The sequence below is a fragment of the Schistocerca americana genome, chromosome 7, assembly GCF_021461395.2.
Source record: "Schistocerca americana isolate TAMUIC-IGC-003095 chromosome 7, iqSchAmer2.1, whole genome shotgun sequence".
Taxonomy (NCBI): Eukaryota; Metazoa; Arthropoda; class Insecta; order Orthoptera; family Acrididae; genus Schistocerca; species Schistocerca americana.
Window position 1 is genome coordinate 71,485,650 of NC_060125.1, and position 14,190 is coordinate 71,499,839.

At 42.1% G+C, this 14,190-nt stretch overlaps 1 protein-coding gene across 1 annotated transcript in view; it reads left to right on the top strand.

Moving 5' to 3' along the window:
- Positions 1-2,517: 2,517 nt before the first annotated feature.
- LOC124622711 (odorant receptor Or2-like) overlaps positions 2,518-14,190 on the top strand; it is a 159,433-nt gene continuing 147,760 nt past the window's right edge. Inside the window, exon 1 of the mRNA XM_047148500.1 lies at positions 2,518-3,362. Within this exon, the coding sequence (XP_047004456.1) occupies positions 2,518-3,362 (845 nt within the window). The remainder of the gene's footprint in view (positions 3,363-14,190) is intronic.

Sequence of the window (14,190 nt, forward strand, 5' to 3'; positions counted from 1 at the left end):
AGAGTGATGTTTTGCGACGAATCCTTCTTCACTGTGGCAAGTGATTCTGGCAACCACTTAGTGTGGATTGGGGTATCAAGTTACACGTCACAGAATGTTTATGTATGTCTTCATTATGGCCTCGGCGTTATGGTGTGGGCAGACATTATGCATCATATTTGAAAACCGCTGTATGTGTTTGCACGAAGTACCGTTACAAGACAGCAATATTGCAGAGAGGTTATTCTGGATCATGTCCAAGTGTTTAGGGGTACGATATGTCCTGACGTTTTGTTTACGAAGGAGAATGTCCACCCACATAGGACCGCTGAGGTGTTAGACACACAGCAAATTGAAGATATCTACGGAATGGCCGCACACTCCCCGTATATAAGCCTTACAGAGCACGCCTGGGATACTTTCAGCGGACGTATTTGTCGACGAATACTCTCTCTCCGAACCGTGCAAGAGCTGGAACCACTTGGTAGAGGACTGGGACAATATCCCCCAATATTCTTAGCCAGTACGAGTAATGTGCGCTATTACCGGAGGAATATAAATCTTTACTGAGAGTGCGATATCGACCATTGTGCTGAGAGTCTAACCTGTATCAAACATGGATGTATGTCTGGTATACTGCTTTCCCGTTGGCTGAAACCTGTACCATTTGTCGTTGTAAATATACCACTCCACCTCTATTACCTTTGTACTGTGTTTGGTGTCCATCATTCCCTGTGACTATTCTAGTCCAACAATGTCTCTTTTCCTCAACAACTGTGCAGCAGTGTAGGACCTGATAGTGCCTTGAATTTGGGGTATAAGATATACATCAACAACAGTAAAATAATGGTGATGAAATTTTGCTGCTAATAGGATCAGATTAGGGACTGAGTCGTTAGAAGTAGTTGATGAGTTTTGGTATTTGGGCAGCAAGATAATTGAAGGTGGTTGAAGTTTAGAAGGATAAAATATAGAAGTTTTTGAAGAGTAATTCGTTAACATCTGATATAAATTTAAGTGTTAGGAAGTTTGCTTTAAAGTCAGTTTCCTTTAGTGTAGCATTGTACGGTAGTTTAACGTTGGACAATAAACAGTTGAAACTGTACGAGAAAATAGTTCTTGAAATGTGATGTTACTAAGGAATAACGAAGAGGAAGAGGTTTGATCGAATAATGGAAATGAAAGGAGCCTTTGGCGTCATTGGCCGGGAGGCCTCTTGCGGGGCAGGTCCGGCCGCCTTGGTGCAGGTCTTATTACATTCGACGGCACTTTGGGCGACCTACGCGCCGGATGGGGATGAAATGATGATGAAGACAACACAACACCCAGTCCCTGAGCGGAAAAACTCCCCGACCCCGTAGGACGGCAGTCCATTACGCTGAGCACTCAGCTATCGGAGCAGACATGGAATAATTAGAGAGGCTGAACTGAAACCAGCTAGGCAGAAAGAAATTTATGATATTTATTGAGGAACACCAAGGTTTAAATACATTGAACTGGTTCAGATGTATATAGACTGAAGTAATTACGGCGAAGATGAAGCTGCTTGCACAGAACAGATCAGTGTGGCGATCTGCATCAACCTAGGTCTTTTTAAATTTTTTTTATTATTTTTTTTATGACGTAACATCACAAAAGGTTCAAACTGTGAGTCTCTCTTTAACCATGCATTCCATCCCAATGAAGACTGTAACCTACTCTTTCCTTGCATATGTCCCACCAACTACAAAAAATCTCTTGGCCCGTCAAAACTTCCGTCTCTCTTCTGTTGTCATATTACTTCCTCTTTAATCCCACCCGTATCCAAATCACACACTTACAGAATGATACCATGAGACCAAAGTACCATTATAACAATACAGTCTATGAGGCCACACATCACTTCTGTTTCATCAAGCTTCCAATTTGTTCCTGTGAACGTAATTTTTTGTGTTATTTTCCTTTAGATTGCTTCATAGGTTGAAACGCGCCATCGTGGTTGCCGCCAGATCTCCCTGATACTGGGTACTGTCATTAGGAAATGAAAAACAGTCAAAAGCACGTTTTACTGTCATGAAATTAATGATATTCTTTCTTTCTTTGTCTGAGTCTTGTCCCTCCGGTCCGCAGGGTCGGCCATAGATGTGGCACGTTATTATTAAGGGGTGGCCAGTAGCCCTTCCTGCCGCCACCCCGTACCCCCCGGGAATGAATTAGTGTAACCCAACTGCCTGTGTCAACTGTAAGCCATGGAATAGTGCGAATGTATTGCAAATGTCTGCGAGTCATGTAACTGAGGCGGAAGGTGGGGAGCAGCCCGGTATTCACCTAGGTGGGATGCGGAAAACCGCCTAAAAACCACATCCAGGCTGGCCAGCTCACCGGTCCTTCGTCGTTAAACCGCCGGACGGATTCGATCCGGGGCCGGCGCGCCTACCCGAGTCCAGGAAGCAGCGGATTAGCGCTCTCTGCTACCCTGGAGGGTCATGAAATTAATGATATTATTTCTGAATTGACATGTGTTCAATTTCTTTTGCAGTTCATTGTGTGCGGCACAGCATGGCCGTCAGGAGTCCATGGACAGAATCGCTGTTTTCTCTCAACGCCCGTATCCTGGCCATCGCAGGCATCTTCGCTCCCCCTCGGTCCAGACTGTACTTCCTGTACACGGGATGGATGTTCTTCACGCAACTTAGCTTTATCATGGGCCAGCTACAAGGCCTGTGGTTCTTCTGGGGCGACATGGACAAGATAACCCTCGACATCTGCCTGCTGGTAGCGGCAGTTTTGGGCGTCATTAAGATCGTGACTTTTCTGCGGAAGAAAGAGAGCTTTCTTCGGATCACCAACAAACTGGACGACTTAACAGCGCGGCAACTCGACGCCGGTGATCCGGAGACGTGCTCCATTTTGGACGCGTCCAGGAAGGCGGCCAGGTCGCTGACGGTGTACGTGACGCTGCTGGGCTGTCCCTCCCCTGCCGTGTGGACGGCTTCGCCCTACCTCATGGCCCTGTTGGGTGCTGGGTCGTCCCACAGGAACCTGCCAGCCGCCGCGCGCTACACGGCCGCCGACACCGACAGCCCGCTTTTCGAGTGTCTGACGGCGCTGCAGTTCTTCAGCATGCAGTACAGCTATTTCACCACTGTGGGCGTCGACATGCTCATCGTCAGCATCATGGTACATGCCTCTGCGCAGCTCGAGGTGCTGAACGTCGTATTTGGCAGACTCGGCAAGTCAGTCAGCGCCAGGAACAGTTACCGGGCGGACATCTACAGCTCTGGTACGAGTACCTCTGTAAGCTACCCAGTATCAGGTCAAGAAAACAGCCCGGAGACGTGGAGGAGGAAGAAGTTTTACAAAGAACTGCGCGACTGTATTCGACACCACCAGGATGTCATACAGTGAGTAAACTTAGCCTCTTATCATACATTAGTATTTCGTATTCAGAGTAAACATGGTGATCCTCAAGTGCTCAAGATCAGAAACTTACAAAGCTGGCGCAAACACATTCTTGAACTGAAAGATCGGGAGCGTACTCCTTTGTTCCAGAGAGAAGTTTCATCTTTTCTCTATGCGTCTATATCTTTTTTGGGACTCTAGTGGGATGCTATGTACTTTGAACATCTATACACTCAGGTGGCTTCCTAATATCGTGTAAAATACCCGGCTATTGCAGATACTCGACGTGGCATGGACTCGTCGAGTCGTTGGAAGTCACCTGCAGAAATGTCCACCTGCTTAGCTGTGTTTATTTAAAAAAGCGGATAAAGTGTCACTAGAAGCCTTCCTAAGAGACAATCTCCATTCCGTCCGAACTGACTATGCAAATGTAGACGAGATGTGGCTCAAATTCAAAGATATAGTAGCAACAGCAATTGAGAGATTCATACCTCATAAATTGGTAAGAGATGGAACTGATCCCCCATGGTAACAAAACAGGTCCGAACGCTGTTGCAGAGGCAACGGAAAAAGCATGCGAAGTTCAGAAGAACGCGAAATCCCGAAGATTGTATAAAATTTACAGACGCGCGAAATTTGGCACGGACTTCAATGCGAGACGCTTTTAATAGGTTCCACAACGAAACATTGTCTCGAAATTTGGTAGAAAATCCGAAGAAATTCTGGTCGTATGTAAAGTACACAAGCGGCAAGACGCAGTCAATACCTTCGCTGTGCAGTGCCGATGGTACTGTTACCGACGACTGTGCCGCTAAAGCGAAGTTATTGAAATTAGTTTTCCGAAATTCCTAAACCAGGGAAGACGAATGGAATATTCCAGAATTTGAAACACGAACAGCTGCTAGCATAAGTTCCTTAGAAGTAGATACCTTAGGGGTTGCGAAGCAACTCAAATCGCTTGATACGGGCAAGTCTTCAGGTCCAGATTGTATACCGATTAGGTTCCTTTCGGATTACGCTGATACAAAATAGCTCCCTACTTAGCAATCATATAAAACCGCTCGCTCACCGATAGATCTGTACCTACAGATGGGAAAATAGCGCAGGTCGCACGAGTGTTTAAGAAGGGTAGTAGGAGTAATCCATTGAACTACGTACCTATATCATTGACGTCGGTTTGCAGTAGGGTTTTGGAGCATATACTGTATTCAAACTTTATGAATCATCTCGAAGGGAACGATCTATTGATACGTAAGCAGCATGGTTTCAGAAAACATCGTTCTCGTGCAACGCAGCTAGCTCTTTATTCGCGCGAAGTAATGGCCGCTATCGACAGGGGATCTCAAGTTGATTCCGTATTTCTAGATTTTCGGAAAGCTTTTGACACCGTTCCTCACAAGCGACTTCTAATCAAGCTGCGGGCCTGTGGGGTATCGTCTCAGTTGTGCGACTGGATTCGTGATTTCCTGTCAGGAAGGTCGCAGTTCGTAGTAATAGACGGCAAATCATCGACTAAAACTGAAGTGATATCAGGTGTTCCCAGGGAAGCGTCCTGGGGCCTCTGCTGTTCCTGATCTATATAAATGACCTGGGTGACAATTTCAGCAGTTCTCTTAGGTTGTTCGCAGATGATGCTGTAATTTACCATCTAGTAAGGTCATCCGAAGACCAGTATCAGTTGCAAAGCGAGTTAGAAAAGATTGTTGTACGGTGTGGCAGGTGGCAGTTGACGTTAAATAACGAAAAGTGTGAGGTGATCCACATGAGTTCCAAAAGAAATCCGTTGGAATTCGATTACTCGATAAATAGTACAATTCTCAAGGCTGTCAATTCAACTTAGTACCTGGGTGCTAAAATTACGAACAACTTCAGTTGGAAAGACCACATAGATAATAATGCGGGGAAGGCGAGCCACAGGTTGCGTTTCATTAGCAGGACACTTAGAAGATGCAACAAGTCCACTAAAGAGACAGCTTACGCTGCACTCGTTCGTCCTGTGTTAGAATATTGCTGCGCGGTGTGGGATCCTTACCAGGTGGGATTGACGGAGGACATCGAAAGGGTGCAAAAAGGGGCAGCTCGTTTTGTATTATCACGTAATCGGGGAGAGAGTGTGGCAGATTTGATACGGAGTTGGGATGGAAGTCATTAAAGCAAAGACGTTTTTCGTCGCGGCGAGATCTATTTACGAAATTTCAGTCATCAACTTTCTCTTCCGAATGCGAAAATATTTTGTTGGGCCCAACCTACATAGGTAGGAATGATCATCAAAATAAAATCAGAGAAATCAGAGCTCGAACAGAAAGGTTTAGGTGTTCGTTTTTCCCGCGCGCTGTTCGGGAGTGGAATGGTAGAGAGATAGTATGGTTGTGAATCGATGAACCCTCTGCCAAGCACTTAAATGTGAATAGCAGAGTAATCATGTAGATGTAGATGTGCTTACGTGCTTGCCTCCCATGCAGCGGGCCCGGGTTCGATTCCCAGCTGGGATGGAGATTTTCTCCGCTCGTGGACTGAGTGTTGTGTTGACTTCATAATCATTTCAACCTCATCACCGGAATGCAAGTCACCCAGTGTGGCGTCGACTGAAATAAGACACGCTCTTGGCGGCCGAACTTCCTTGGACATGGTCTCCCAGCCAGCAATGCAACACTCTCATTTGAATTCAGTTCCCCGCAGAAATACTGAGAGATGCAGCCACTATAGCCACTGATGACTACGAAGGCGTTGCTGGTGCAGGATTTTGTATGCAAATTGACCTCTCAGCAATGTCCCATAAACATTCGATGGGTGATTCATGTCGGGCGATCTGGTTGCCAAATGATTTGTTTGGATCGTCCAGAACGTTCTTCAAACCAACCGCGAACAGTTGTGGCCCAGTGACATAGCGCATTAAGATCCATTACCACCATCGTTTGGGCACATGAAGTTTCTGAATGGCTGCAAATTGTCTCCAACTAGCCAAATATAACCATTTCCAGCCAATGATCGGCTCAGTTGGACCAGAGGGCCCAGTCCAATCCATGTAAACACAGCCCGCACTATTATGAATCCGCCACCAGCAGGCACGCTGCCTTGTTGACAACTTGGGTCTATGGATTCGTGGGATCTACACCAGACTCGGACCCTACCCTCAGCTCTTACCAGCTGAAATCGTGGCTCATCTCTCCAGGACATGGTTCTCAGTTGTCTAGTGTCCCAGCGATATGGTCACGACTCCAGGAGAGGCGCTGCAGGCGATACCGTGCTGTAAGCAAAGGAACCCACTTCGTTCGTCTCCTACCATACCCCATTAAGGCCCAATATCTCCGCACTTTCCTAACGGATGCGTTCGCCGTACGTCCCACATTGAGTTCTGTGGTTACTTCACGCAGAGTCACTTATTATTACTACTGACAATTCTACGGAACCGCCGCTGCTCTCGGTCAACAAGAAAAGCTCTTAGGCCACTGCGTTATCCGTTGTGAGAGATAGTGGAAGATATTTTGTATCCTTGGCACACTCTTGACCCTGTTGATCTCGGAATATTGAATTTCCTGGCGATTTTCGAAAGTGAATGTCCCATGCATCTAGCTCCAACTACCATCAGTGTTCAAAGTCTGTTAATTCCTACAGTACAGCAGTAATCACGTCGGAAACCTTTTACATGAATCGCCTGTGCACTGTGTACTGTCCGTTTATAACTTGTGTGCGCGATACTTTCGCCATCTGTATACAGTGCATATCGCTATCCCATGATTTACGCCCCCAAAGTATATGTGCACAATTATAGCATGTAGACAAAACATGTTGATACCACAGTATTCATTATCACTAACTGTAGCTTACAAATTACGCAAGATATGCATTTGAACAGAGCTTACAGTTGTCGATATGCGGCTACCCCTGCAGTAACCCCCCAATACAACACCTACCCTTTCCCTGCAGAGCTGTATTTGCAGGTTCAGATGGAGTAAATTTGTGGTCATGCTACTGGAGGTAGAGCTTCTTAATGTGACTGCTTCCAGAAAAGAGCTGGTAGTCAGATATTAATATATAACATTTTCCACTCTTTTATTAACTCGCTTTCTTGTTGGGGTACAAATTTTGTAATTGATTTTAAACTCATTTTCCTGTGACCTATAAATTTTAAATTGTAAACGGAACTCTGAACTGGATGGCAATACAATTCTTTTCTGCAGTCTGTTCTTTAGGGAATTGGATGGGGGTGAAAGTTGATGGTGCTGCGTGACTTCTAGGCTAGTCCTTACGACTGGTGTATTGTACAGGTAGTATTGAGACGACTTTCATACATGTGGTGGCGTAGGGAAGCAGAGAGAGGGCGAGGCGGAGATGGGTAGAGAGAGCGCACAGGGGGAGACGGACAGAGATGGGGGGAGAAAGAGATCTGTGCAATACATGTGTCATATGCATGCAAGGGTGGAGCCACCAGAATAAAGTTGTAAGCCCTGCACTATGTGTTTCTGTATGAAATTTAGCCCAGAATTACATTTCATTCTACAAAAAATCTACATTTTACAAAAAGTATGTCCCCACAAAGTATTATCCAACTTAGACTCGTATGCTCACCTTTGACTAAGAAGAACCTAATCTGAATTGAACTGTAATCGGTCTGAATACAAGTTGTCTTTATATTAAATGCGCAAATGAAGTAAAACAATTATTTGGCCCTGATGAAAATTTCCTCTTACAACGCGTTTTGACAACATTGTTGCAGATTTGTCAAAACTACAAACAGCAAGCAGGCAGTGTGGAAGCTAGATTTATATATTTTTTAAAATAAAATCCCTAACGATATTCAAACAGCTGCATACCACATCGTGAAATGTTTTAATGTGTAATGATAAATCTTCATTAGACAGTATGATGGGGAGAGTAACTAATCCTAAGAATGGTATTCCATGGCAACGATTTTAGAATGAAGTGTGTATTAAAAAATAAAGGGTAAAGCTTCGCATGATCTTCATACATAATACATACCACACATAAACTAAGAATGTATGAAGGGCTTATTTCAATAGTGGTGATAGTCGATTTTTGTTCACATTTAGATATAGAGTCCTAAAGTTAAATGAGCGCTGAAAAATCCACAGTTGAGGGACCAGAAATATTAAAGCATAAGGCTTCTTGCTAACGATGAACCTTTCTTTCTGTTTGCTTGGCTCATTAATTTCAGAAGCATTATAGCCAGAAAAGTGGAGTTAATGGACTTGTACCACTATTGAAATAAGCCCTTCATATGAGACTGCGCAGAGGCAAAGACGGTGCCAGAATAAATCAAAGATTGTTTAACAGTAACATAACTTGCTCTCTCTCTCTGATGTGCACATTGATAAATTACGAAATCAAAATGACATGCCCACCTTACATATCCTCCACCTGCCCCAAGCAGAGTTTCGTATGAGGACCATTTCAGAAAACACGGAAAACTTCAAAACATTGAGGATAGGAACATGCAGAACGTGTTACAAATACGAATAGAATGTGAGTTAAAGAACTATAAGTAAAAAACAATATTGGCAAAATTTAAGAAAAGTGAATGAATTAATGAACAGATTTCACCACAGCTAGGTTATTGTATTTCATTATGTCTATGAGAACGTTTCGCACAGGGCTATTTTGAAAGTTGTATTGAAATTGTTTTGGTGATCAACACTGTTTTTTGGAGCACATGGGAAGTAGATTAGTCTCCATATCACACAAGGCCTACATTTCTGATGCACAAAACATATGGCAATAGTAATTTTCACGATGGAAGTAGGTGGAAGATGACCAAACTTTCTTTAGCTCGTTGCAATAATGTCAGTGTTGTGGGGAGCTATCTCGAAGAAGACTAAGAGAGACTAAGCACAGGTCTTACCTGACAACCCCACACATAAACAAACAGTAAAATACGCAGTAGTGCCTGCTTGAAGCAGACTAGATACATTGGTAACCCCAAAATTATCTTTTAGTACTGAAGAGTACCTCATAAATGTCAGCTTATTTCGTTGAAGTATGGAAACATTTGGCAGAGAATATTTCAGCATATAATCAGTAGATATATGTCATCTGTCCTGGCAAGTCTCGATCATTTGTGGTGAACTGTCAATCACTTAAAATCTGTTACATTTGCAATATACGACTACCAATATCATGACAGGAGTAATAAGATTTTACACATGTAGTATAATAGTAACAACAGATATGTATGTCTAAAAAAAGTAAGAGAAAATGGCATCATGGTTTTACAATTATGAATTACAAAAACATCAGATATATAAATCATGTAAGAAACAATTATCGTACACATACAGAATGACCAACAGAAAATTCTAAATTTATCAGGATAAATTTGTATATGTAACATCAGTAAAAATACACAAAGCTATAGGGAGTAAGGTAGAAAGAGATAAATAACGATAGTGATTAAACACAAAAAATAAACATATGAGGATAGTGGTCATAAACAGAGGTAAGGAGAACACAAACATATAATTAGAAAAAAAACATGGATTAGGAAGTAACCAAGGTTCACATCAAAGAATGCATTATGCAGTCTGTCAAACATCAGTCTATTATTATACCTTATACAGCCAGTAATTAGGATGCTCCCTAGTTCTATTTCATCCTTCAGTTTGTGCACCTTTCAATCATTTTATCCATAGTTTCATCAAACTTCCAACCAATATCACTGTTTACTTTATCTCTTTTCTTCTTTCTGTCACATATTTCATACGTTCTTATAAGTTCACTTAATTAGGTCCATTGCCCTAACTATTTGTCGTCTTTGCCCTACCTAACCATTTCTCATATTTGCGCTAGCTTAACAGTTTCATCTCAAATTCATTTTTGAGCTCATTTCTTCGTACTTCGTTTCTTACCTTTCTCTCTTTGCTTTCTCCTTACACATCTTTCTTCACTTGTCACACATCTTTCATGACTTAAAAGGGCTCACTACAGTACTACACTTAACATAATTATTATACTAATTGCGCTTTATCCTACAGCAACGATTTATGCAGAAGATATTCATTACAAAGGAACTCAATAAATAACGTAAGTGTAAATTTCATACAGAGAAGACTAAAAATTAGAAAATAAGTATTTAAATAAAACTGAAGTTTTATACAACGTTTGGATATCATACTGAAAACTGTAAATTAATTTCTATTAGTCCCATACAGATCTCTTACCCCATGTAGATAGTTCTGAAAATCTGCAATTGTGAATATTTAATACCTGTGAAACAATTGTAAGATTTATAAAGAAAAACGTGGGGCACATGTAATAAATAATTGAAGAATAAATAGTTCGCATCCTAATGATTAGGTTTTGCTAGCCCCACGTTGTTTATTTTAAATCTTGCGATTATTTTAATAACCATTAAAAATCACAATTACAGTTTTTTTAAACTACCTGCGTGGGGTTAGAAAACTCTATGGGACTGCAAGCAATTAATGTATAGTACTGAGTCTGTTTTGAGTATGGAGTACATAATAATTTATTTTTACCAAAATAGTGATGTTAATACAAAACGTATACCTCCACCGAAGTACAGACCTACACAACTTAACATCATAACAGCTATTTAAAGCGACAACTACAGGTTTTGATACATACTTTACATTACAATATATGTGAAGAAATGCGTTCTGGCTTCAAAATCATCTGATCCTTTGTTAGCATACGGTGTTTGAGACGTTGTTGTTGCTGTGGTCTTCAGTCCAAAGACTAGTTTGATGCAGCTCTCTGCATTGCTCTATCCTGTGCAAGCTCCTTTATCTCCGAGTAACTACTGCAACCTACATCCTTCTGATCTGCTTACTGTATTCAGTCCTTGAGTTCCATCTACTGTTATTATACCCCACACTTACCTCCAGCACTAAACTGGTGATCTCTTGATGCTAGAGAATGTGCCCTACCAACCGATCCCTTCTTCTACTCAGGCTGTACCACAAATTTCTCTTCTCCCCAATTTCATTCAATACCTCCTATTTAGTCACGTGATGGACCCATCTAATACTCATCATTCTTCTGTAGCACCACATTTCAAAAACTTCTATTCTCTCTTTGGCGCCGGCCGGAGAGGCCGAGTGGTTCTAGGCGCTACAGTCTGGAACCGCGCGACCGCTACGCTCGCAGGTTCGAATCCTGCCTCGGGCATGGATGTGTGTCATGTCCTTAGGTTAGTTAGGTTTAAGTAGTTCTAAGTTCTAGGGGACTGATGACCTCCGCCCTTAAGTCCCACAGTGCTCAGAGCCAACAATTTGAATATAGCAATCAAACTTCTGTTACTCAGATGTTGAGTCCCATAGTGCTCAGAGCCATTTCAACCAATCTCCTTGGCTAAACCGTTTATCGTCCACGTTTCATTTCCATACATGACTACACTCCATACAAACACTTTCAGAAAGGACTATCTGACTGTTAAATCTATACTCGATGATGACAAATTTCTCTTCTTTAGAAACGCCTTTATTGCTATTGGCAGTCTACGTTTTATATTCTCCCTACTTCGACCATCAACTATTATTTTGCTTCCCAAATAGCAAAACTCATCTGCAACTTTAAGTACCTCATTTTCTGATCCAATTCTCTCAGCATCAGATGATTTAACTCGACTACATTCCATTATCCTCGTATTGCTTTCGTTGATGCTCATATTATATCTTCCTTTCAAGACACTGTGCATTCCGTTCATCTGCTCTACCAAGTTCTTTGTCATCTCTGACAGAATTACAGTGTCATTGACAAACCGCAAAGTTTTTACTTCTTCTCTCTGGACTTTAATTCCTACACCAAATTTTTCTTTTGTTTCCTTTATTGCTTGCTCAATATACAGACTGAATAACATTGGGGATGTTCTATAACCCTGTCTCCAATCCCTTCTCAACCACTGTTTCCCTTTCGTGCCCTTAACTCTTGTAACTACCGTCTGGTTCCTGTATATATTGTAAATAGCTTTTCGCTCACCCCTGCCAGCTTTAGAATTTGAAAGAAAACATTGTAGCCAACACTGTCTAAAGCTTTCTCTAAGCCTACAAATGCTACAAGTGTAGGTTAGTATTTCCTTAACCTACCTTTTACGAGATATCGTAGGGCCGGTATTGCCTCGCGTTTTCCTACATTTCTCCATAATCCAAACTGGTCAGCCTCGAGGTTGGCTTCCCCCAGGTTTTCCATTCTTCTGTAAAGGATTCGTCGTTGGTCATTGATTTAGTAATTTCCACACCTGCCAGCACCTGCTTTCTTTGGAATTGGCGTTGTTATATTATTCTTGAAGTCTGAGGATATTTCGCCTGTCTCATACATCTTGCTCACAAGATGGTAGAGTTTTGTCGTGACTGGCTCTCCCAAGGCTATCAGTAGCTGTGACGGAATGTTGTCTACTCCTAGGGCCTTGTTTCGACGTACGTCATTCAGAGCTATGTGAAATTCTTTGCACATTATCATATCTCCCATCTCATCTTCATCTACGTCCTCTTCCATTTCCATAGTATGCCTTCAAGAACTTCTTCCTTGTATTGTCCCTCTATATACCCCTTCTACTTTGCTGCTATCCCTTCTTTGCTTAGGACTGGTTTTCCATCTGAGCTCTTGATGTTCGTAGAAGTGGTTCTCTTTTCACCAAAGGTCTCTTTAATTTTCCTGTGGGCAGCATCTGTCTTATCCCTAGTGATCTCTACTTCTATATCTTTACATTTGTCACCTAGCCGTTTTGCTTAGCCATTTTGCACTTCGATCTCACTTTTTAGACGTTTGTACTCCATTTCGCCCGCTTCATTTACTGAATTTTATATTTTCTCCTTTTATCAATTAAATTCAATATCTCCTTTGTTACACAAGAATGTTAACTAGCCCTCGACTTCTTACCTACTTGATCCTTTGTTGCGTTCACCATTTCATCCCTCAAAGCTACCGATCCTTCTCCCACTGTATTCCTTTCCGCTTTTCTTGTCAATCGTTCCCTAATGCTACCTCTGAAACTTTCTACAACCTCTGGTTGTTTCAGATTACCCAGTCCTATCTTCGTAAATTCATGCTTTTTGGAATTTCTGGAACTTTAATCTGAAATTCTTAACCAGTAGATTGTTTTCAGAGTCCAAAACCGTGTTGTGTCTCCAGGTCTCCTCCACGTATACAACCTCCTGCCATGATTCGTAAATCAATTGTTAGGTATGATCAAAGTATGTTCTGCCTAAAATTCTACCAGGCGGCTTCCTCTTTGATCACTTTCCCCTACACCTACTACTTTTTCCTTCTCTTCTCTCTCCTACTATCGAATTCCAGGCCCGCATGAGCATTATATTTTGTTCTCCCTTAATTATCTGAAAAATTTCTTGTATTTCCTCAGTTTCCTCTTCGTCTGAGGAGCTAGTTGGCATATGAACTTGTGCTACTGTGGTGGGGGGTGGGCTTTGTGTCTATCTTGGCTACAATAATGCGTTCACTATACTGTTCATAATAGCTTATTCGCGGTCCTATTTTTTGTTCTTTATTAAACATACTCCTGCATTACCCCTATTTCATTTCGTATTTATAACCTTGTATTCACCTGACCAAAAGTCTTGCTCCTCCTGCCACCGAACTTCACTAATTCCTACTATATCTAACTTTAACCTACCCACTTACTTTTGTAAATTTTGTAACTCACCAGCCCGATGAATGGATCTGACATCCCACCCTCCTATCCGAGGAACGCCAGTTTTGTTTCTCCTGTTAACGACGTCTTCCTGAGTACTCCTCCCTGGCCACCCGGATGAGGGACTATTTTACATTCCGAATGTCTTACTCAAGAGAGTGCCATCATCATTTAACGATACAGTAGAGCTGCATGCTATCTGGAAA